Source organism: Macaca thibetana, chromosome 18 (genome assembly GCF_024542745.1).
Source record: "Macaca thibetana thibetana isolate TM-01 chromosome 18, ASM2454274v1, whole genome shotgun sequence".
Classification (NCBI taxonomy): domain Eukaryota; kingdom Metazoa; phylum Chordata; class Mammalia; order Primates; family Cercopithecidae; genus Macaca; species Macaca thibetana.
The window spans coordinates 44755218-44775427 of record NC_065595.1 but is presented as its reverse complement, the minus strand read 5'-3'; the positions used below and the strand labels follow the sequence as shown (position 1 = coordinate 44775427).

General features: G+C 39.7%; 1 protein-coding gene across 2 annotated transcripts; it reads left to right on the top strand.

Annotated features, from left to right (window-relative positions):
- The first annotated feature begins 813 nt into the window (after positions 1-813).
- C18H18orf21 (chromosome 18 C18orf21 homolog) lies at positions 814-8202 on the top strand. 2 transcript variants are annotated; one of them, XM_050767317.1, is made up of 5 exons: positions 814-1746; positions 1826-1848; positions 3945-4144; positions 6290-6480; positions 7767-8202. In XM_050767317.1, exons 1-5 carry the CDS (start codon positions 1670-1672, stop codon positions 7930-7932), a joined length of 657 nt encoding a protein of 218 aa, XP_050623274.1. In that variant the 5' UTR covers positions 814-1669; the 3' UTR covers positions 7933-8202. The 2 variants fall into 2 exon arrangements, with proteins under 2 accessions (XP_050623274.1, XP_050623276.1); XM_050767319.1 differs by lacking the exon at positions 6290-6480 and having other exon boundaries at positions 7767-7859.
- The last annotated feature ends 12008 nt before the right edge of the window (positions 8203-20210 follow it).

Sequence of the window (20210 nt, the reverse complement as noted above, 5' to 3'; positions counted from 1 at the left end):
CAGCCTTAGCAACAGAGTGAGATACCATCTCAAATAAATAAATAAATAAATAAATAAATCAGTCTAAATATGGGTCCACTATCCAGAATATACACATTAAAAAAACTTACAACTCATTACCAAAAAGACAACCCCAATTTAAAAATGAGCAAAGAACTTAAACAGCCAAAGAACTGTAAATTGCCAACAAGCACATGAAAAGCTGCTCAAAAGCATCAGTCGTCAGGGAAATGTTAATCAAAACCACAATGAGATGCTACATCATACTCACTAGGAAGGCTACATTAAAAAAAAAAAAAAAAAGGAAAAACAAATGTTGGTGAGGATACGGGGAAACTGGAACCCTCATTAAGCACAGAATTACCACATAACCCAGCAGATCTACTCGTAGGTATTATACCCAAAGAACAGAAAACAGGCACTCAAACAAATGCATGTACACACATGTTCACAGCGGCATTCATTCATAACAGCCAAAAGGTAGAAACAATTCAAACGTTCATCAACTGATGAATTGATAAACCATTGTGATACAGCCATACAATGGAGTATGATTTAGCCATAAAAACGAATGAATAACACGGTAAAACCCCGTCTCTACTAAAAATACAAAAAATTAGCCGGGTGCGGTGGTGGGGGCCTGTAGTCCCAGCTACATGGGAGGCTGAGGCAGGAGAATGGCGTGAACCCGGGAGGCGGAGCTTCCAGTGAGCCGAGATTGGGCCACTGCACTCCAGACTGGGCGACAGAGCGAGACTCTGTCTTAAAAAAAAAAAAAAACGAAGTACTGATAGGTGCTCCAAGGTGGATGAAGCTCAGAAACATGCTAAGTGAAGGAAGCCAGACACAAAAGGTCACGTGTATGATTCCATTTATATGAAATGTCCAGAATAGGTAAACCCATACAGACAGAAAGCGGACTGGTGGTTGCCAAGACCCGGGAGGGAGGGGGAAATGGGCCGTAAGTGCTTCACGGAGTTGGCTGTCCTTCGGAGTGATCGAAATATTTTGGAAATAGCAGAATAGTGCTTGCACAACATTGTAAATTTACTAAACGCCACTGAATTGTTCACCTTAAAACGGTCCATATTACATTACGTGAATTTCACTTTAATTACAAAAAGAAAGAGAAACGCTAGCGTTTACGCAGGCAGAGGGCAGGATGGGGACGTTCCTCCCGGGCGGCCTCGTTGCTGGCAGCGCTTCCGCCCGCCGGCGCCCCAGTCAGTACGGCGCCCGGCGAATCTGGAGGGAGAAGCTGCGGTGGAGCAATCACAATAGGACTGTCAGAGAGGAGGCGAGCCGGGAGGAAGATGGAAAGGCGGGTGGCAGCCTCATCTCTGGACTCCACTGCCGCAGCCCGGTCAAGCCGCTCCGCCCAGGCTCAAATCGGACTCCTAACTCCGCTGGGTGCCTGAGACGACGCGGCAGGCGGAGGGGTGGTACTGAGGGGACGGGGACGCGGCGGGCGGGTGGGGCAGCCTCCCGCCTGGGCACGCCTCCACGCCAGACTTGACACGAAGGAAACCGGAACTTCTCTGCCGGGGGTGCCAGTTTCCGGAAGCAGCTTGAGTCTGGACGCCAACGTCGGCGACGCTGGGAAGCAGACTTCCGGCGCCATATAGTTTCACCAGGTATCTGCGGCGAGCTAGCGGCGGCGGCGGCGGCGATGAGACAGAAGCACTACCTTGAGGCTGCAGCGCGGGGACTGCACGACAGCTGCCCGGGCCAAGCCCGCTATCTCCTGTAAGAGGACTGGAGAGGAAGCGGGAGGCGAGCGGGGAGGTGTTCCTTTGCTCCTCACAAGTCTGTTTCTCTTTTACAGTTGGGCCTACACTTCGTCGCACGGTAGGAAGAACGCCTGTCTCTTAGTGCGTTGGGCTCCTGCCCCGCTTTCCTCCGTTCTGCACAACGCTCAAATAAGGACGATGGACTCTCTCCCCTCCTTAAAAACGACAACAAAACAAAACCCGCATGTTTCTGCGTTTCGTGAAAAATCCAGATTCCTTAATGTGCCTGCTTGCTTTGTTAGCGGCATTTGAGACACTGATCAGTCTTGAAATAGTTTCCTGCCTTGGCTTCTAGGTCATCACGTAGTTCACCTCCTCTTTATTTATTACTTCTCGATTTGCTTTGCTGGTTCCTCCTAATCTCCCCAAGCTTTAAGTATTGTCGTATCCCAGTACTCAGCCCTTGGACCTCCTTTCTAGGTACACTCACTTCTTTGGTGACAGTTTTTCATCCAATCTCATGGCTTTTAAATACCATATACCGAGGACTTACAAATGTATATACTCAGCGCAGACCTCTCCTCTGAATTCTAGACTCATATATCCAAATGTCGTGACAAATTCTTTTCAGTGTCTAGTAATTCAAACTTAGCTAATATGTCCAAAACCTGAGCTTTACCCCCCAACAAGATCCTCCAGTTTTTCTCATTTCAGTAAATAATTCCATCCTTCCCTTACAGTTATTGAGCCCCAAAACCTTGGAGCCATTCTTGACTCCCAAACTCTCTTTCTTCCCCCAAGCCAGTATGCGAGCAAATCCTGTTGGCTTTAAAATGTATCCAGAATCAGCCAGGATCGGTGGCTCACACTTGTAATCCCAGCACTCTGGGAGGCCGAGGCGGGTGGATTTGAGGCCAGGAGTTCGAGACCAACATGGCGAAACCCCGTCTCTACTAAAAATACAAAAAAATTACCCGGCGTGGTGGTGCACGCCTGTAATCCCAGCTGCTCGGGAGGGTGAGGCATGAGACTCTCTTGAACCTGGGAGGTGGAGGTTGCAGTGAGCAGAGGTGGCGCCAATGCACTCCATTCCTCACCACATCCATTGCTACTACCCTGCTCCAGCCTATTACCAGCTCTCTCCTGGATTATTGCTAACAGCTCCCATGCGTTTCTAGTGTGTTCTCAAGCCAGCAGCATGAGTGATTCTGATAAAAACCAAAGCTAGATCATGTCACTTCTCTGCCACAAACTCAAATGGCTTCCCATCTCCCAGTAAAAGTGAAAGTCCTTTAAAAGGATTGTAAGGCCCTACATCATAGGCCCGCATACCTCTCTGACCTACTCTCTCCTTCACACAACTCCAGTCACACTAGGCATCCTTGCTTTTCTGTTTCAGGGCGTTTGCAGCTACTCCTCACTCTGCCTGGGATTCTTGCCTCACATACCTGCTATCATGCTAATCCTCCGTTTCCATCTGGTCTCTATGATATCACTCAATGAAGCTTTCCCTAGCCACCTATTTAAAATTACAGTTAACTCCATCAACACTTCTATTCCCCTTTCGTATCTGCTTTTTTATTCCCAGCACTTAACATTTGATGTTGCTATATTTATTGTATGCCTCAGTGAATTGTCCTTTGTTCACTGCTGTGTCTCCAGCACTCAGAACAGTGCCTGGCATTCTTAATTGTCACTTAGTAAATATGAATGAATTTCACATTTGGCGGAGCTAAATTTAAGTGTGGTCTTTAGCTTCATAAGTGCTGCTATATCCCTGGCACTTAGCACAGTGCTCAATGGTAGATACTATTCATTGTGCTAATTATTTAAAAAAAGAAACAAAATCGCAGTGCAATTTGTTATTTTGTGGTAAATGTACTGGTAAAATTGGTGAAACATAACAGCCTTTTAAAACTTAGTAGCAAGTAATGAGAAGTGGCTAGATTTTGGATATATTTTAAAGCCTACAGGATTTGCTAGCATAGGTTGGAGATTTGCCGGTCTGTTGCTGAAAGGAGTGAATGGATGGAATTATATTTGCAAAGTAAATTACTGCCAATTTGTCTTTTTGTAAATGTTTATATTTTGAGTTTACTTAAAAATGTATATCTGCTTATATTAAATATCAATATACTTTTTATAGTGTTGGCAGTTTGAGGTAACAAAACATTCTAATTTGCTGAATTGTGAGTTTCATTTGTATAATTTTAGATGATAAGAGCACTTTTGAAGAAACGTGTCCATACTGTTTCCAGTTGTTGGTTCTGGATAACTCTCGAGTGCGTCTCAAACCCAAAGCCAAGTTGACACCCAAAATACAGAAACTTCTTAATCGAGAAGCGAGAAACTATACACTCAGTTTTAAAGAAGCGAAAATTGTGAAAAAGTTCAAAGACTCCAAAAGTGTATTGGTAAGATTTCAGTCCAGTATGTATGAGTAAACTAGAATTTTCTTTTCTTTCACTTAAAATCAGTTTAAGAATCAACCTCGATATAACTCAGATTTATAGTAGTATATTTGGATTATCAAAATATATACATAAACTATTTCTCTAATGATTAGTGTTTTATCATAAGGACAGCTTATTTTTATTTTTCATGATTACCTAAACCAAACATGGTGAGCTCTCAGTTGTTTTGAGATCCCATTGTTGAGCATTATTTTTCACAAACGTGCAGATTTCTTGAACTGACCATTATGACTCCATCTAAATTGCAGTTACCACTACATTATTTTTTCAGTTAATGGTCCTTTGCTTCAAATAGTAGTATGTTATGTATGTAGGTATCATGCCACTTCTTCAGCTGTCCTCCCACTCCATATCAGTGTGTATTTACAGGTATGCCCAACAAAGGTGAATGCGCCTTTTGTTCTTTAAACATTTTATTGAGGGTCTATCATATGCCAAGCAACATTTAATATTGGGGATATAAGATGAAATAAAACAACCAAAATCAGATTATGTATGGTTTACCATACGGAGGCCAGTAGCAAATACACTTTATATCCTGCATATTCTATGTTAACATTTATCAACTGTTCAAGTATGTGCTTATTGTCCAGCACTGTGCCAGGCACTGGACATTATGACAGCTTATGTCTGGCCTAAGACTATAATTAGTAATTACTTGGATTGAAAATTGCCATATTTAGGAGTTTACTAGTGTTGGTCACGTAGGTACATTTTGCTTTGTCATAAAATTGAATGGTTAAAGGGAAAGAAAGAAGAGATAGAATATTGAAGTGAGTATAGAATTCAGTTTCTTAGTTCTTGGAGAATTGTAGTTTTCAAAAATCATTACTGCCACATATTTGGAAAATGTTCTTAAATGGGAAGACAGTAAATGCTGCCTCACTGTCTTGCAGTGTTTTGCCCTCATGAAGCTTACATTCTAATGTACTTTAATCAGAAGTCAGCTAGAAAGGTGCTAGAGGTGTTTTTCTGATTTATTTTAATCTGTATACAGCCTCCTTCCAAAAAGTGTAAAGCAACATAAACCTTTGATAGATGCAGATCTTCCATTGGCATTTTCATCTGCTCATGAACATCAAACTACTTCTCACTTAAATTAGTTTGTATTAATTTGCTGAGGCATGGGCTGAGTCCTGTGCATAGTCAGTTAGATATGTAGAAGAAAGGAAATTAGCTAGAAAATGGACCATTTCTTGAGAAATGAATCTTGAAAAGAAAGTCAACTTCTAGATCTAATGATAGGAGTGAAGAGGTGTGAGAATATAACAACTCGTTTGGTTGTATAAGTTACTTTAGACCTATATTTACAAAATTGCTAAGGATTTGAAGGGGCTACTTAAATTTCCAGTGATACTCTGCCATGCTTTTTTTGAGAAGAGGCTTGAAGTTCATCTGTAAAAAAATACTAAATGCTTACTGCTGTTACAAAGAACATTCCTCCAGATGTTAAAGAGTATTGTCTCCCATCTCTTCCCTAATTCCCCCCAAACATGGTTTTATATTTAAAAAGTAGAGAGTTCATTATCTTTGAAAATCTATTTTAAATTAAATAAAAATGTTTAGCCATTCATTTTTATTGAACATTTTCTCACTTTAAATTTGTCGGCTGGGCACAGTGACTCAAACCTGTAATCCTAGCACTTTGGGAGGCAGAGGCGGGTGGATTGCCTGAGGTCAGGAGTTCAAGACCAGGCTGGCCAACATGGCAAAACCCTGTCTCTACTAAAAATACAAAATTAGCCAGGTGCAGTGGAAGGCACCTGTAGTCCCAGCTGCATGGGAGGCTGAGGCAGGAGGATCGCTTGAACCCGGGATGCAGAGGTTGCAGTGAGCCAAGATGACGCCATTGCACTCCAGCCTGGGGACAGAGCAAGAATCCGTCCCAGAAAAAAAATAAAAAAAAATTTTGTCTTATTTGATTCTTGCTACTAGATTGCAAGTTCCCTAAGGACAGCCTCTATTTTACTTACCCCTATAGTATCTGGTGTAGTCCCTGACATTTAAGAATTCAATTAACATGTGGTTTATGGGGTTAAATTATGAGATAAATGACGGGACTGATATTTCTTCTTTTTATGGTAGTTGATCACTTGTAAAACATGCAACAGAACAGTGAAACATCATGGTAAAAGTAGAAGCTTTCTATCAGCATTGAAGAGCAATCCTGCCACTCCTACAAGTAAACTCAGCCTGAAGACACCAGAGAGAAGGACTGCAAACCCAAATCCTGCCATGTCTGGTTCCAAAGGCAGGAGTCCAGCATCGATTTTCAGGTATCTTTATCCATGAAGTTTTTGAATTGCCAGTGTTAACTCAAGTGTTTTCTTCTAATTTCCTGTGTTTAATATATACTCCCTAAATATGCCATGCATTTCAGAACCTGGCCATTTTTCCTCCATATGCTTTTCTAATGTCACATACTCCCATATCTTCAATGCTCATTTCAATGCATTTGACTTCTACGTATGTTACTCTACCTCCAACATCTCCTGCACCTATTTCCAACTGCCTGCTAAATATATCCACTTCAGTCCCCTACATGTTCAAAACTTAGTTCATCATTTCCCCACAGCTAACCACTCAAACCTGTCCATCCTCCTTAGTTCCTTATTCTGTGAATGAACACACCTTTCTGGACATTTTGACCTAAAATGACAGATACATTCAAAAATCCCTATTCCCTTCATCCTTGTCACTGATTTATATTATACCTTATAATATATATATATTCTACTTCCATGTTTTCATCTTTTTACTCCTTTTTCTCTCTAGTGCTGCTATATTCTGGTTCAGGTCCTTATGCAGCATTTGTCAGGACTACTGCAGTGATTTTCCTAATGGGTCTCCCTGCTTCTAGGATCAAACTCTTTTAGTGTGATCATCTTTCTGGAGCATAGCTCTGATTAGAAGCATCACTGTGTAGCATATGGATCAGTGCTTTCCAGCCCTATCTGGCACCAATCTGTCTGCCTGTCTTTCTTTGCCTTAAATCATCCTATGTGCCAACAAAACTGAACCATTCACGGCTGGGCATGGTGGCTCACACTTGTAATCCCAGCACTTTGGGAGGCCAAGGCGGGTGGATTGCCTGAGCTCAGGAGTTCGAGACCAGCCTGTGCAACACAATGAAATCCCGTGTCTCATGTCTCCTAAAATACAAAAAATTAGCTGGGCATGGCAGCATGCAACTGTAGTCCCAGCTACTTGGGAAGCTGAGGCAGGAGAATTGCTTGAACCTGGGAGACAGAGGTTGCAGTGAGCTGAGATGGCGCCACTGTACTCCAGCCTGGGCGACACAGCGAGACTCCGTCTCCAAAAAAAAAAAAAAAAATACCGAACCATTCATAGTATACTTTCTTGCCCTAAACATTTGTTCTTGCCCTTTTCTCTGTCAGAAATTCCTGAGAAAATCTTAACAGGCATTTGCCAAATGATAATACACCAATTATATATGCTGATAATACACAGCATATACATTGCCTGTATATGGCCATAAAAAAAAAGAGTAGAAAATGATTGTCATTTGTTGGTATAACTAAGTGTGGGTTTTTTTTTTCAGAACACCTACGTCTGGACAGTCAGTATCTACTTGCTCCTCAAAGAATACAAGCAAAACAAAGAAACACTTCTCTCAACTGAAAATGTTACTTAGTCAGAATGAGTCCCAAAAGAATCCAAAGGTGGACTTCAGAAATTTCTTATCTTCTCTGAAGGGTGGACTTTGAAAATAAGAAGTGCCTGATGTCAATTCTGAAACTAAAGTAAAACAACTTTTTAAACTTTTAGTTTTTGAATACGTGGAAACTAGATCTGAATGCAAACTTTTCTTGGCATCCTTCAGTGTTTATGGGGAAAGTACCTCATTAGTATGAATACCTGAAACCTGCCTACCTCATAGGACGGCTGTGAGGATCAAAAAATATATGAAAGTTCCTTGTAGATATATATCTATAGATATGTATGTGTATGTATATAAAGATATATGTGTACATTGAGTAGTGGCATTACTATTTTTTCTTCCTTTTGTCAGCAGTTTTTATTTATGTCATTTTCTTTCAAAAGGGAATTGAGATCTTTATGAGAGGGTCTATTCACTCAGAAGGGTTTCTTCCATGTGTCTATAGCGTTACTGATAATTCAGGAAAGGGATCAAGTCCTATTTTCTCACAATTATCTGCATAACTGTTTTAGTAAAACCTGAACCTTATTCCTATTTTGATTGCAAAAGTAAATATCTGGAACATTCCTGATTATAGATCACTCAATAGGAGACTAAAATTTTCTTTCTGTTTAGAAAAGGGAACATACTGTTGGTGATACTATAAATTAGTACAGCAACTTTGGAAAACAGTATGGAGGTTCCTCAAAAAACTAAAGGTAGAATTACCATATGATCCCACATCTGCATATATATCCAAAGGAATTGAAATCAGTAGTCGAAGAGATGTCTGCCCTACAGTATTTCATTGTAGCATTATTCACAATAACCAAGATATGGAAACAACAGAAATGCTTGTCAAAGCATGGATTTTTGTAAATGTGTATATACACAATGGAATACTATTCAGCCTTTAAAAAGCAAGAAATTCTGTCAGTTGTGATAACATGGATGAACCTGGCGGACATTATGCTAAGTGAAATAAGCCAGACACAGAGACAAATACTGTATTATTTACATGGGATCTAAAAAAGTAGAGCTCATAGAAGTAGAGGACATAATGGTGATTACTGGAGGCTGTGGCTGGGGGTGGGGGGAGTAGAAAGGGAAAGGGAAATTTCAATTAAGAGGAGTAAGTTCCAGTGATCTATCGTACAGCATGATGACTATAGTTAATGTATATTTCAAAATAGCTGAAAGAGGGTTTTGGCTTTTTTTTTTTTTCTTTAGAGATAGAGTCTTGCTCTGTCATCTGGGCTAGAGTGCTGTAGCATGATTATAGATCACTGTAGCCTTGAACTCCTGGGCTCAAGTGATCTGTTGCCTCAGCCTCCAGAATAGCTGGGACTACAGGCACACACCACTGCACCTGGCTAATATTTCATTTTAAATTTTTTCATTTCCTACTACAAGAAGCCATAATTATTTATTTTTTGTAGAGGCAGGATCTTACTATGTTGCCCAGGCTCATCTTGAATTCCTGGCTTCCAGCAATCCCAACTCACTCTCCCAAAGTGCTACAATTACAGGTGTGAGCCACAGTGCCCAGCCAAAAGAGGATTTTTTAATGTTCTCGCCACAAAGAAATGATAAACGTTTGAGGTGATGGATCTATTAATTAGCCTGATTGGATTACACCAGTGTATACATGTAATGAAACACATTGTGTCACATAAATATATACAATTATTTGTCTTTTTTTTTGAGATGTAGTCTCACTTTGTCGCCTGGGCTGGAATGCAGTGGTATGATCTTGGCTCACTGCAGCCTCCGTCTCCTGGGTTCAAGCGATTCTCCTGCCTCAGCCTCCTGAGTAGCTGGGATTACAGGCGCCCGCCACTACGCCCAGCTAATCTTTTGTATTTTTAGTAGAGACGGGGTTTCACCATGTTGGCCAGGCTGGTTGTGAACTCCTGACCTAGTGATTCACCCGCCTCAGCCTCCCAAAGTGCTGGGATTACAGGTATGAGCCACCGTGCCTGGCCTACAATTATTATTTGTCAATTAAAAATATACTCAAAGGCCAAGGTTAACCACTTGGTTTTATAGTTGCATGAAATAAAATTGTGCTAACTGGTGCCAGCACCAAAACACCAGGTATTCACTTTGTGTCCACAGCATCTGGCACAACACAATGGTTATGGTAGCTGCTTTACCTTTCTGGCTAACTTCTCTCTAGAACATCTGTTTCTCTTGAACTCTTCTTGCTCCTGATCACCTGGTCATAGCGAGCTCTTTGCAGTTCTCAATACATACGATGTACTTGTCAGCTTCGGGCCTCTGCATGTGCTTTTTCCTTTAGGACTACTTTGGAGACTACCCTCTACCTCAACCCCACTGCATTATGAGGGGCCACTTTTTTTCCCACAGTTCTGGTGACCCTGTAGTGTCTTGTTTCTGATCATTACCAACTGCCTGTGAGCTCTTTGCAGACCTGAGTGGTCTCATGTGTACCCCCAGTACTTAATTTGTTGTCCAGCACACAGCACAAGCTCTGCAGATTCCTAGACTACTACATTTAATGAGTTCTACTTGTTCCACACTAAGAACTAAGGTCCTTTCTGAGCACATGATTGGAAAGTAGATAAAAAGTAGTAAAGACAGGGACTCTTTGGTGGGAAGTTGTTCGCATTACTTCATTTGCAAGTGAGGGACACCATGGATTCTTGACTTTTCTATTTGGCAGAAAGGTCTTTGGGCATTTCTAAAGAATATTTGAAAACTGAAGTGTGGATATAAAACTATAAAACCTTTAGAAGGAAGATACAGGAGTAAATCTTCATAACCCTGTACTATGTAGTGGTTTCTTAGGTATGACATCAAAAGCACAAGCAACAACAAGAAAAACAGATAAACTGGACTTCATAAAAATTAAAGACTTGTGTGCTTTGTTCAAAGGACACCATCAAGAGAGTGAAAAGTCAGCCCCCGAGTGGGAGAATATTTGCAAATCATATGCAAATGACCTCCAACTTACGATGGTTCAACTTGAAATTTTTTTTTTTTTTTTTTTTTTTTTTTGAGACAGAGTCTTGCTCTGTCGCTAGGCTGGAGTGCAGTGGCGCAGTCTCGGCTCACTGCAACCTCACTTGAATCACTGGGTTCAAGTGATTCTCCTGCCTCTGCCTCCCGAATAGCTGGGACTAAAGGCACATGCCACCATGCCCAGCTAATTTTTGTATTTTTAGTAGAAACAGTGTTTCACCATGTTGGCCAGGATGGTCTCCATCTGCCCAACTCAGACTCCCAAAGTCCTGGGATTACAGGCGTGAGCCACTGTGCCCAGCCTCAACTTGAGATTTTTTAACTTAATGATGGGTTTACCAGGACATAACCCACCCTAAATTGAGAAGCATTTGTATCTGACAAGGGACCTATATCCAGAATTATAGAGAACTCTTAAATTTCAATAATAAAAAGACAAAAGATGGTCAGAATCTGAACACAGTTCTCCAACATGGCTAATGAATACATGAAAAGATACTTCATACCTAGGCTGACTCACAGACACAGTACAAGTGGTGAAGATGTAAAGAAACTGGAACCATCACACATTGCTCCTAGGATTGTAAGATGGTGGAGTCACTTTAGAAGTTTGGCAGTTCCCCAAAAATTTAAACAGAGTTACCATATGACCCGACAATTCCACTCAGGCATATACCCAAGAGAACTGAAAACAGATGTCCACACAAAAACCGGTATATGAATGTTCATGACAGTAGTGTTTATAATATGCATAAAATGGAAAATTCAAAATAGCGAAAAGAGTGTTTTTTGAATGTCCAGCAACTGCTGAATAAACAAAATGTGGTTTTTCCATACAGTGGAATAGTAATGTTCAGTCAAAAAAAATTACTGATATATGCTAGAACATGAATGACCCTTGAAAACATTGTATTAATTGCAAGAAGCCAGACACCAAAGACCACATATTGCGTGATTCCATTTATATGGAATGTTCAGAATAGGACAATACACAGAAATAGACAAGTGGTTGCCAGAGGGATAGGGAGAATGGGGAGCAACTCCTAATGAGTGTGGGGTTTCTTTTTAGGGTGATAAAAATATTCTGGAATTAGATAGTAACCATGGTTGTACAACTCTGACTATCCTAAAAACACAATTCTACACATTGAATTGTGTAGAATTAAGGATAGATATGTGAATTATCTATCCTTAAAAAAAAAAATTACCTAAAATTTAATGTAGACATTAAGTTTTAAATCCTGTAAAGAGAAGCAGCAGAGATACAACATAGGCTCAGACTTTGAGCAGCTCTAATTTCATGGCTTTCCTGGGCCTCCACCATATTGCCATAGGGCCTGTCACATGCTTATGCATCCTACTGGCTACAGCAGTGCATCCTGAAGACAGCTCAAAATAGCCGTGGGCTACTTTTCTAGTCATGGGCTGTGGAGCCTGGAACATGTGACCAGAGTACCACTGACCCTGTGGACCAGCAAGCGTAAGTTAAAGGTAGCCATCATGAGGATGAAAAGGAGATCCTCACCAGCCAGAAAGGGATGTAAGCAGAACCCTATTGGAGAGAAAAGCCAACAGGAATGATTGGGAAAATGGCAAGAGGGGACAAAAACTGGTGTGCCTTGTTGGTGATACAAAGAACTCTGGGATGACAGAGTTGATGACAATCTGGAGGCCAAAATCATCTTTGACATACCCTAGTTCTAAAGCGGACACTATTCTCCCCCTTAGCACAGCCCTTTGGGGCTTTTACACAATGGTGACTTTTACTTTGATCCCTACTCAGATTTTAGAACTCCCAAGTAATGTTCCCAAATGGATCATATTGAAGAGGAGCAGTACCAGTGAATTAACTGGGTCTCAAAATACAATTGCACATTTCAGACATTGCCTTAAAGTTGTGTCCTCTCATTTGCTCATTCCTCTTCAGTTATAATAGGCAGTCTTCCTCTTATTCACCAGGGGATTCCGTCCCTCTGATTCAGGACCATGGTATATGGAATCGCCCTGCCTTCTCATCTTCAGCCTCTTGCTGTATGGGATCCATCCTCTTAGCACTTTTTTTCTCTAAGTAAACTATTTATTGCTGTATAACACAGAGAAACACTCATAGCTCTGATCACAAATCTGAGTCAGATGCCTCCTGAAGAATGGACTTCTGAGGAGCACCGTACTCACCCTGGCACAGCTCTCACACAGGAGTTTGCTGAGAGTCTCCTGCCTGGGTGCCTCCCAGTATGTGAGCTCTGTGAGGGCCGTAACCCCAAGGTATAAGTAACTCAGCTAGAACATGTGCAATACACTTCTCTCTGTACTGACGTTAAACTTACAATGAAATAGTTTTCAGAATAAAAATAAATTTGTATATATTAGTTATTTGGAAAGAAAATCTCAATTTTTCTTTTAAAAACGTTATGATAGAAACAGTTTTTCACCATCTACTTGTTTTAATTAATTACAATTTGTATTTTCCATTTTGGTGCTCAAGTTGTTAAATCTTGGCCAGTAGGAGCTCCTCGAGCTCCTTGAGCTCCTTGTAAAAGCTGGCTGCTTTGTTCAGCACCATCAAAACTTTGAAGGCATCCCCTCCTTGCTTCTCTGCAAAGAAAAGTTCCAGGACCATCTTCACTCCTTCAGCCCCCGACATGGAAGCAGCCACTGTCCAAGAAATCCTGCTACTTTTGAGCAGAAATTCATAGTGACACCAAAAACCGAAGATTGGGCTGCTTTTACTCAGGAACGGTAATGGTGCTGCTACCCTAGACCACGTCAGAGACAGAGCTGGAAGAGATAAATTCCTTTAAAACATCATGAGTTTGCATATCTTATCACTTAACATTACTTGAGTGTTTTAACCCTTCAACCAAATAATAGTATCTTTTCTAACTTGATAAATCATATAATTATTCCTCGTTGAAAATTCGTGGCCAGGCATGGTGGCTCACGCCTGTAATCCCAGCACTTTGAGAGGCCAAGATGGGCATATCACTTGAGGCCAGGGGTAAAAGACCAGCCTGGCTAACATGGTGAAACCCCATCTCTACTAAAAATACAAAAATTAGCCAGGCATGGTGGCACACACCTGTAATCCCAGCCACTAGGGAAGCTGAGGCATGAGAATCGCTTGAATCTGGGAGGCAGAGGTTGCAGTGAACCGAGATTGCACCACTGCACTCCACCCTGGGCAAAAGCTTCAGGTTTTTTTGGAGACTGTCTCAAAAAAAAAAAAAAATTCTTAATTATGACCAAGAATTACATGTTTGAGAGGCAATATAGCCTGCTGGTTAAGCTTGTAGTCTTTGAGGTCCTGCCCTGGTACAGTACCTGGCTGTGTCACTTATTAACTGTGTAATCTTCAACAAATTCTCAATTTATCTGAGTGTTTCTTTATATGTAAAACGAAGATATTAACAGTACCTACCTCATAAAAACTTTGTTGAGGTCTCAATGAGATGGTGCATGAAAAACATCTAGAAGAGTAGATGGAATATTGAAAGTGCTCAGCTGAGCTGTGCTGTTATCATTGATCGATACATCTATGAAATATTAATGTCAATACCAACAATAAAACCACTGATGACCAACAAGATTTTAGCACCTACCCTACAGTGGTTCTTCTTTGAATACATCCCACTAATAATGTAGGCAAATTGTTTTGGGGTATTTGTAAACATTTTTTGGTTGTGATAATTTTAACAGACTCTCTTCTTTAGACAGGCTTCTCTGAGCCCTCTTTTCAACTAGGCCTCATCCTTGGGCTCTGTCTTTGGCTTTGCCTAGCCCAGTTTTAGCAAGAATCCTGCTAAATCAGTTTAGTGGGAATTCCCCACCCTTGACATCTGACCACTCTGGCCTGCCTTCAGCAAGAATCCTGTCAAAGTCAGTTTAGCAAGAATCTCCCTATCCATGATGTCTCCTCTTGGTAGTTGTCCATCCACTCTCCCCCTCACTCTGCTCACTGGCTACAAAGCCCCAGCTGTCTTTGCTATACTGAGGTTAGCCCAATCTCTCTCCCTTATCGTGATAGTCTTGATACCTATAGCAATAGTCCCGAATAGAATTTTCCCTACCGTTGTAACGTGTAATTTTTTCTTTAACAATATGAACACTTTTCTAATACATCTTTAGTTGTTTATGTTCATTTGAAGGCAGCTTAGTCAGTCTAAGACAGACTTACTTTGATAGCTGCTTTCACTTATGATCCTTTCTTGAAGTGGCATGTAGGTACTAGAGTTAAAGAAGCCCTGATCTGTGAATTCACTTCATGAAATATAGAAAACACAAATGACCCGATCTCCAAAATTACATACAAGAGGTCCTTTCAGCCTCAGTTGGGTCTTCCTGTAATGACTTAATGCATAGTTGTAAGTACAAGATGTATATAAATCATTTTCGGCCAGGCATGGTGGCTCACGCCTGTAATCCCAGCACTTTGGGAGGCTGAGGTGGGCAGATCACCTGAGGTCAGGAGTTTGAGACCAGCCTGGCCAACATGGTGAAACCCCATCTCTACTAAAATTACAAAAATTAGTTGGACATGGTGGTGCGCGCCTATAATCCCAGCTACTCTGAAGGCTGAGGCATAAGAATTGGTTGAACCCAGGAGGCAGAGGTTGCAGTGAGCCGAGACTGGGCCACTGCACTTCAGCCTGGGCAACAGAGTGAGACTCTGTCTCAGGAAAAATCAATCAATCAATCAATCAATCAATCAATCATTTTCTCTGAAATAATTCCAAATCTTTTATTTTTCTCAAGGATGGAAATCACAGCAAAACTTTTAGAACTGACATATTCTTTTATAAATTGGGCATCCCAAAATGATGGTTTACAAACCTTGGGTATAGTCCTCAGTTGTCAATATTAACAGACAAAAGAAAATGCAATAGTATAGGGGTTTAAAGTACACAGTTTTCAATATATTCAGTTCAACTTTAAGCCCTTTTTAGCCCGGTCTTAATATGAAAGCTTTTAAATTTATCTATTCAGAGCTATCAGCTTTTTAGAGAATATTTTCTTACCAACTTTAATATGAAATCACATACCCCAGTATACCAAATTATGTTTAAATTTACAATATTTAAAGCATGTTTTAAAATCCTTAACTTTTAAAGATATAATAAAATCTCTAACATATCAATAGTCATATGTATTTCAAATTAGTTATTGCATTATTTCATTCTGGACTTAGGAAAGCTTATGGGACAATTGGGTAGTGGTATTAAGTATCCATGTTTTGGATTTTTGTTTCGATATCCTGGAATTACATTTATAGCATATAGATCTAAATAATTCTCCCTGTCAGTCTTAGTGTATCATAGTACTAGCTACTGTTCTTCATATACCCTCAGGGAAACACCAGGGGATGATACTTGATACTTGGTATTGGAATAGAATCGTATGTGATTCGTATGAAAAGACTAGCCTAGGTGCACTCCAGCCTAGGTGACAGAGCAAGACCTTGTCTCAAAAAAAAAAAAAAAAAAAAAAAAAAATTTTTTTTTTTTTTGCTCTCTAAAGCCTCGCCCTTTCCAACAGACCTACCCTAAGCTTAACCATGTAAACTTAACCTGCATTCAGATTCATTTGATGCTTTCAGATTTACACTGGGCAAAGACCATTAACAGCACGAACCTTTTTTTTTTTTTTTGAGGTGGAGTCTCACTCTATCATCCAGGCTGGTGTGCAGTGGGGCGATCTCGGCTCACTGTACCCTCTGTCTCCCAGGTTCAAGCAATTCTCCTGCCTCAGCCTCCCGAGTAGCTGGGACTACAGGCATGTGCCACCAGGCCTGGCTATTTTTTTTTTCTTTTGGTATGGGGTTTCACCATGTTAGCCAAGATAGTCTTGATCTCCTGGCCTTGTGATCCACCTGCCTCAGCCTCCCAAAGTGCTGGGATTACTGGCATGAGCCACCGCACCTGGCCACAGCACTAACTTTTGGTAGTGCTTTATAGTTTACAAAAAGTATGTTTATATATACTGTCTCATCCTGTTTAATTTTCATTTAATTCATCAGTACGTTGAGACAGGTTTTCAAAAAAGAACTTTTAAAAGTCTTTTTCATTGTTTATTTGACCCATGGTCAGTTGATCAACCATCAGAAATGAGTACACATGTCATTCCTAGAGCTATAAAGCACTATCCATCTATTTCCCACAGATATCAACCATCCTTTCCTCAGTGTTGTGTAACTTTTTCACACCACTTGTGTAGAACTTATGACATTATTTAAGCATCTGTCTCCTACATTAAATTCTGAGTTCTATGAGGGCAAGCTGTATCTCACTCATCTTTAAATCCTTTCTTATGCTTCTATAATGTCTGCCACATAGTAAAGGCTCAACATATCCATTCAACAACCTTGGAAACTATGCTTGCTATATTGAATGGATAAGAGGTGTTTATTTAGATACTCTGACTTATTAACTGGTCTTCTGACAACTTAGGTCCATAAAATGCAGAAAAGCTGAGAAGAATTTTTCAATGGGTACCCTTAGGAAACCACAAAAGCCGAGACCATGTTCCTCTTACTGTTCACTATAGTTCAGTTGGCACCACTTTTGAAGCTGAAAGCAACCCATCAAACTTTTCACCTAGATAGATAGCAAAGAAATGTATTTTAACTCCTGTTCCAACTCCAGTCAACTTGGTAATGGCCACCTGGAGTGCTGATTGTATTCAGGCTTCATAGAATTAGTGATGTAGGCCATAAGCAAGAGACAGAGGAATGTAAGATGAGAAGGGCATATATGGCATACACCTGTCACCCTTCTCTGAAGGGATGATGGCATGGGTTCAGACACAATGCAAATCTGTAGAGTTCTTTGATACACTATTGTCCAAAGTAAAGAGAACTGAAGATGCTACAATTTTGAGTTTATAACTAAATTTTGTTGACTTTTATTGATAAGTTCAGATGGTATGTATGTCTAAAGACTAAGATTATTTTTTAAATCAGAACACATCTGCAAACAATTATTGAGGTCATGTTTCAATTTTATCCTTCAGAAAACAAAAGTGCACTGTGTGGAGGATTTTTAGAAGATATAAAATACTATTTTAATTTCCTTAAGTAGCATATAAAGAAGTCTGTGCATCTTTAACATATTTAAAAAACAAATGAGATTTCTAGTACAGAATGAAGGAATTCTAAAGGGCTTAGAGAAGCTATCTAAATCCACGCAATGTACTAAGTAACTTAGGTCCATAAAATGCTGCAAAGGTGAGGAAGAATTCTGCAATGGGTATTCTTAGGAAACTACAAACTCAAAGAGCACGATCCTCTTACTATTCACTATGAATGTTCTAAGTAATATATATTATAACAAAGATGGAAGCCAAATCAGAGTCCAAAACAAAATGAAACTGAAGAATATTTTAACCAAATGATGTATAATGATGGCAATAACTTTCTGTAATAAAAGTATTTAGAATTTGTAAAATGATAGATAACAAACACTTGATAAATATGTTCATTGTATCTAACCTCATTATAGTATTCAAAGGTTATTAACTGCCAAAAATATATGTAATGAATATTTTATTTCATATATGACTACAAGTAAGATAACAGCTGAAAATAAAATTGCTTAACTATTCCCCTGGGTTATCTAAAAAAGCAATTGTTTCACTTTATAAATACTATAAGAATTTATAAACTAATTTAAATATTAAAAATATACAGCTTTAAAAAAATTCATATTCTGAAAACACTTTCCTTATATTTAAAAAAACTAAGCTTTCTGTTTCTAAGTGGTATTCTTCAAAAGAGATGACCTTAAAAAAAAAAAAAAAGATTTTTCTAACCCAAAGCTTTATGCCATACTGCAAAAACTGGTTAAAATTATATTTTAACCAATCAATAAGTTCGTCACTAGCAGTTAGCTTCCTATTGGTTCCTGGAGGGAAAATTATGCTCAAGTGGAAAAAGATGGTGCTTTATGCTACCGGTATAAAATTTTACCAGAACTATAACTGTTCTGTTCCATCAATGGATATAAAAGCAAGAAAGCAAAGAGACAGAAACTAGAAAGAAGTTGCAATCTTTCTTCATCATGCTAGCCAACACATAAAGATACTAGAAACTCAAACAGGGAGAATGCTAAGCACCGATGACATCTGCCTGTACTTGGGCATCCACAGCTATTAGCTATATAGGGATCCAAGGAATTGGACATGAAGCTCACCAGAGGTCCTGCACTCAAACACCAGCTCGGAACGCAGAATGCAAACAGACTTTAACCTACCGCAGTTTACCACATTCCTGCTGCAGCCTAGCAACTCAAATCACAAAACCACAACTCAGGCACCACTTCCCACCTTATGGCAGTATAATGAAATTACACAAAAGTACCTCTAAAAGAATCAAATAGCATTGTGAGCACTCTGCTAATCTTGTACTTTTTCTATAAAAATACAAGATTTCATAACTTAAATATCAAGAGCTAGAAAAGACAATAAATACTAACACAGTATTTTGAAAAAGCCATGTTTTAATGTATGATTTAAACTTCTTAAAATTTCTCACTTATCTTGTTTTTCCATTAAGTAACATGAAATTTCCTTCACTGAACAAAGAAATATGACTTTAAAAAGATTGTAAAACTGGCTTGGTGTGGTGTCTTACACCTATAATCCTAGCACTTTGGGTGGCCAAGGCAGGAGGATCACTTGAGGCCAGAGTTCGGGACCAGCCTGGTCAAAATAGGAAGACCCCAACTCTATTTAAAAAAAAAAAAAAGAAAAAAAGATGATAAAACTAACGACACAATACCTGTACAACTGAATTTTTAAAGACATATCTGAATAAACTTAATGGCTCTGGACCACAATATCATTTACATTAATTCAAAATTTCAGTTTTATACTTTTTCCATGAAGCACAGAACTCAGATATATCTATGTATAATTCTATGGTTCACTGCAAATTCTACTTTAGTCCATGATCCATTTATCGAAAAGACATTAAAATACAGTTTCCATTTTTTTATGTCATCCAAAAAACCTGTGGTGGTATAATCATACCAAGAGCTACTGAGTCTTTTATGGTAAGGCAGATGATGGTCAGACCCCAAAATGCATTTCTGTTTCTCTTTCACTCTCCCATCCTCAGAAGAATCATAAGAACTGTGCTAGACAGAGAAATGAAATAAGAAAATATAGAGGAATTTGCCCAGGTGGACAACGGGGTTCTTAAGTTTAAAATAAGGAAGATGAGGAGGAAGAGCATCAGGAAGAATAGCTAATACATGCGGGGTGACGGGTTGATAGGTGCACCAAACCACCATGGCACGTGTTTACCCATGTAACAATAACAAACTTGCACATCCCGCACATGTAAACTTAAAAATAAGGCAGATGAAA